The sequence below is a fragment of the Buceros rhinoceros genome, unplaced genomic scaffold (assembly GCF_000710305.1).
Source record: "Buceros rhinoceros silvestris isolate BGI_N320 unplaced genomic scaffold, ASM71030v1 scaffold42122, whole genome shotgun sequence".
Taxonomy (NCBI): Eukaryota; Metazoa; Chordata; class Aves; order Bucerotiformes; family Bucerotidae; genus Buceros; species Buceros rhinoceros.
The window spans coordinates 8,022-10,249 of record NW_010400297.1 but is presented as its reverse complement, the minus strand read 5'-3'; the positions used below and the strand labels follow the sequence as shown (position 1 = coordinate 10,249).

Here is a 2,228-nt window from a genome sequence, read left to right as displayed (position 1 = left end):
ACAACGCCAAGCAGAAAACCGAGATCGTGGGGGAGTGGGTTAGTGAAGGGAAGCGAAAGGGCCCCCCCCCACCACTCCTGTGAGCTCTGGGCAGTGCAGCAAAGCCTGGCCCCAGGGTGGGGGGCTGCCCCAGGGCTCAGCATCCAGAGTGGGCAGCAGGGTGGGGTTCATGGGGGCTCCCCAGTGACCGTGGTGTTTTTTCTGACTAGCTGACAATGGCCTGAACCCTCTCTGGACTCCGAAGCAGTTCCACTTTCAGGTCAGCAACCCCGACTTTGCCTTCCTCCGCTTCGTGGTGTATGAGGAGGACATGTTCAGCGACGAGAACTTCCTGGCTCAGGCCACCTTCCTGGTGAAAGGCTTGAAGACGGGTAAAGCGCTGGGCGAAGCGGGGAGGGGGTGGCATGGTGGTCCTCACCAGGTCACCGATTGCATCATTAGCTGGGAAAGGCTGGGTTTCATGGGAGGACCCTGTCGGTCCCCAGGCTGGCTCAGTCCCTCCTGTGCCCATGCCAGGTCACATCCCCACCAGGTAAAGGCAGGCAGAAGCCATTTTCTAACAAACACCCCTCAGGGCTGACTGCCACTTGAGGGGAGCTGGGTGGGGAGGAGACAATTCCCTTGAGTTCTGGGCCAGGGGACCTACATGTCACTGCCTGTGTCACGAGTGACCGCAGGGCTGTCTCTCCCGTAGGTTTCCGAGCTGTACCCCTGAAGAACAACTACAGTGAGAATCTGGAGCTGGCTTCCCTGCTCGTCAAGATAGACATTTTCCCTAGCAAGGTGAGGCACAAGAAGGTGGGGGAGCAAAGGCAGCCAGCCCTGCCCGGTGCTGCCCGCTGTCCTGCTCTACAGCGGTCAGGGCAGCGGGTCAGGCAGGGTCCTGCCTGGGCTGCGTTCGACTTGCCTGAAAATCCCTTCAGCAGAAGCTGAAGGAGGCAGATTTGCTCCATTCCTGTTCCTGTCCACACTGGGGAATTCACAGCTCAGTCTCATGGGGCCCAGGGCTGTCGGGGTTGTTGGCCTAAGCGGAGGGCAGGGCTCCCTCAGAGCTCCTCCAGTTTCTTTTAGTTTTTCATTAAAATGGTTGTTAAAGAGAGAGCAGCTGCATGTGGCAAACCCTGAGCCCCCCCAGACCCTGTGTGGGGCAGCTCGCAGTGCAGCCAGCCCCCTGCACCAGGACTGCCTTTGCTATAACAATCCTAAGCCCTTTACTACTATTTTTTTTTTTTCTGATCCAAGCAGGAGAATGGAGAAATCAACCTCTTCAGCGCTTCAGCCCTACGGGAACGAGGAGGGGATGTGTCCAGTCAGCTGCTGGCGAGCAGAGGCAGAGAGGGCTCCTTTGACTCACGGTACCAGCAGCCCTTTGAGGATTTCCGCGTGTCGCAGGAGCAGCTGGCTGACCACTTCGAGAGCCGGGAGCGAAGGTAAGGCAGCGCTTGTTGAGCTCTTCCCAGCATGAGGACCGCCCCCTCCCCCCCCTATTTAGTCTCCTGGGTGAACACAGCGTCCCCCTACCCAGAGCAGAGCTGCACCCTTGTTTGCTGCATGGACACAGCATGAACATTGTGCCCAGCCTTGAGGGAGCCCCTGCTTTGGGGTCCATGGGAGCAGGGTGGGACGCTGCAGCCAGTGGCACTTTCCCCTGGTGTGGGAAACATGCTGAACCCTCACTTTGCTCCCGTGGGGTGGCTTTCAGCAGAGGAGCATTGCCCTTGGTCAGCCTGAGCTGTGAACCCTTTTTCTGTGCCCCGCTGCAGGGTACTGCGGAGGACCCGGGTCAACGGGGACAACCGGCTGTAGCCCGTCTGGGCAGGCGAAAGCACCTCCAGTGCTTGTGAATCTCACGGCACGCTGTGAACTGGTTTCTATGGAAACGGCACTGCTATGGCCTACTTTCAGGCAGCTTTTCCAGTTTCTCTGCTGAAGTGTGTTCCAGCGGAGAACTAAAAAAAAAAAAATTGGACAAAACAACCCACCCCCAAACCCCTCACCAGCCCCCAAAACCCACCAACCTTCACCACCCCGCCCTTTCCAAAGCGCATCGAGGCGCACAGCCTGCCAGCTGCTGAGGTGGGAGACCAGACTGCCTGTCATCACACGGAGACCAAAACACAGCCCCCGGCCAGCCCTCCGCTGTGGCTGCTCTGCTGTATTCACGGCCATCCCGCTCCCGGAGGCCCTTTGCAGCCATCCTCTGCTGGACCCGCTCCCAGCGTGCCAGG

General features: G+C 59.0%; 1 protein-coding gene across 1 annotated transcript in view; it reads left to right on the top strand.

Moving 5' to 3' along the window:
- The window catches only part of PLCG1 (phospholipase C, gamma 1), a gene marked incomplete at its 5' end in the record, with an annotated part of 25,277 nt that extends 23,313 nt beyond the window's left edge, over window positions 1-1,964 (top strand). The window contains 4 exons of the mRNA XM_010131792.1: window positions 210-371; window positions 695-783; window positions 1,243-1,430; window positions 1,764-1,964. Coding sequence (XP_010130094.1) covers window positions 210-371; window positions 695-783; window positions 1,243-1,430; window positions 1,764-1,806 — 482 coding nt within the window. The remainder of the gene's footprint in view (window positions 1-209; window positions 372-694; window positions 784-1,242; window positions 1,431-1,763) is intronic.
- Window positions 1,965-2,228: the final 264 nt, after the last annotated feature.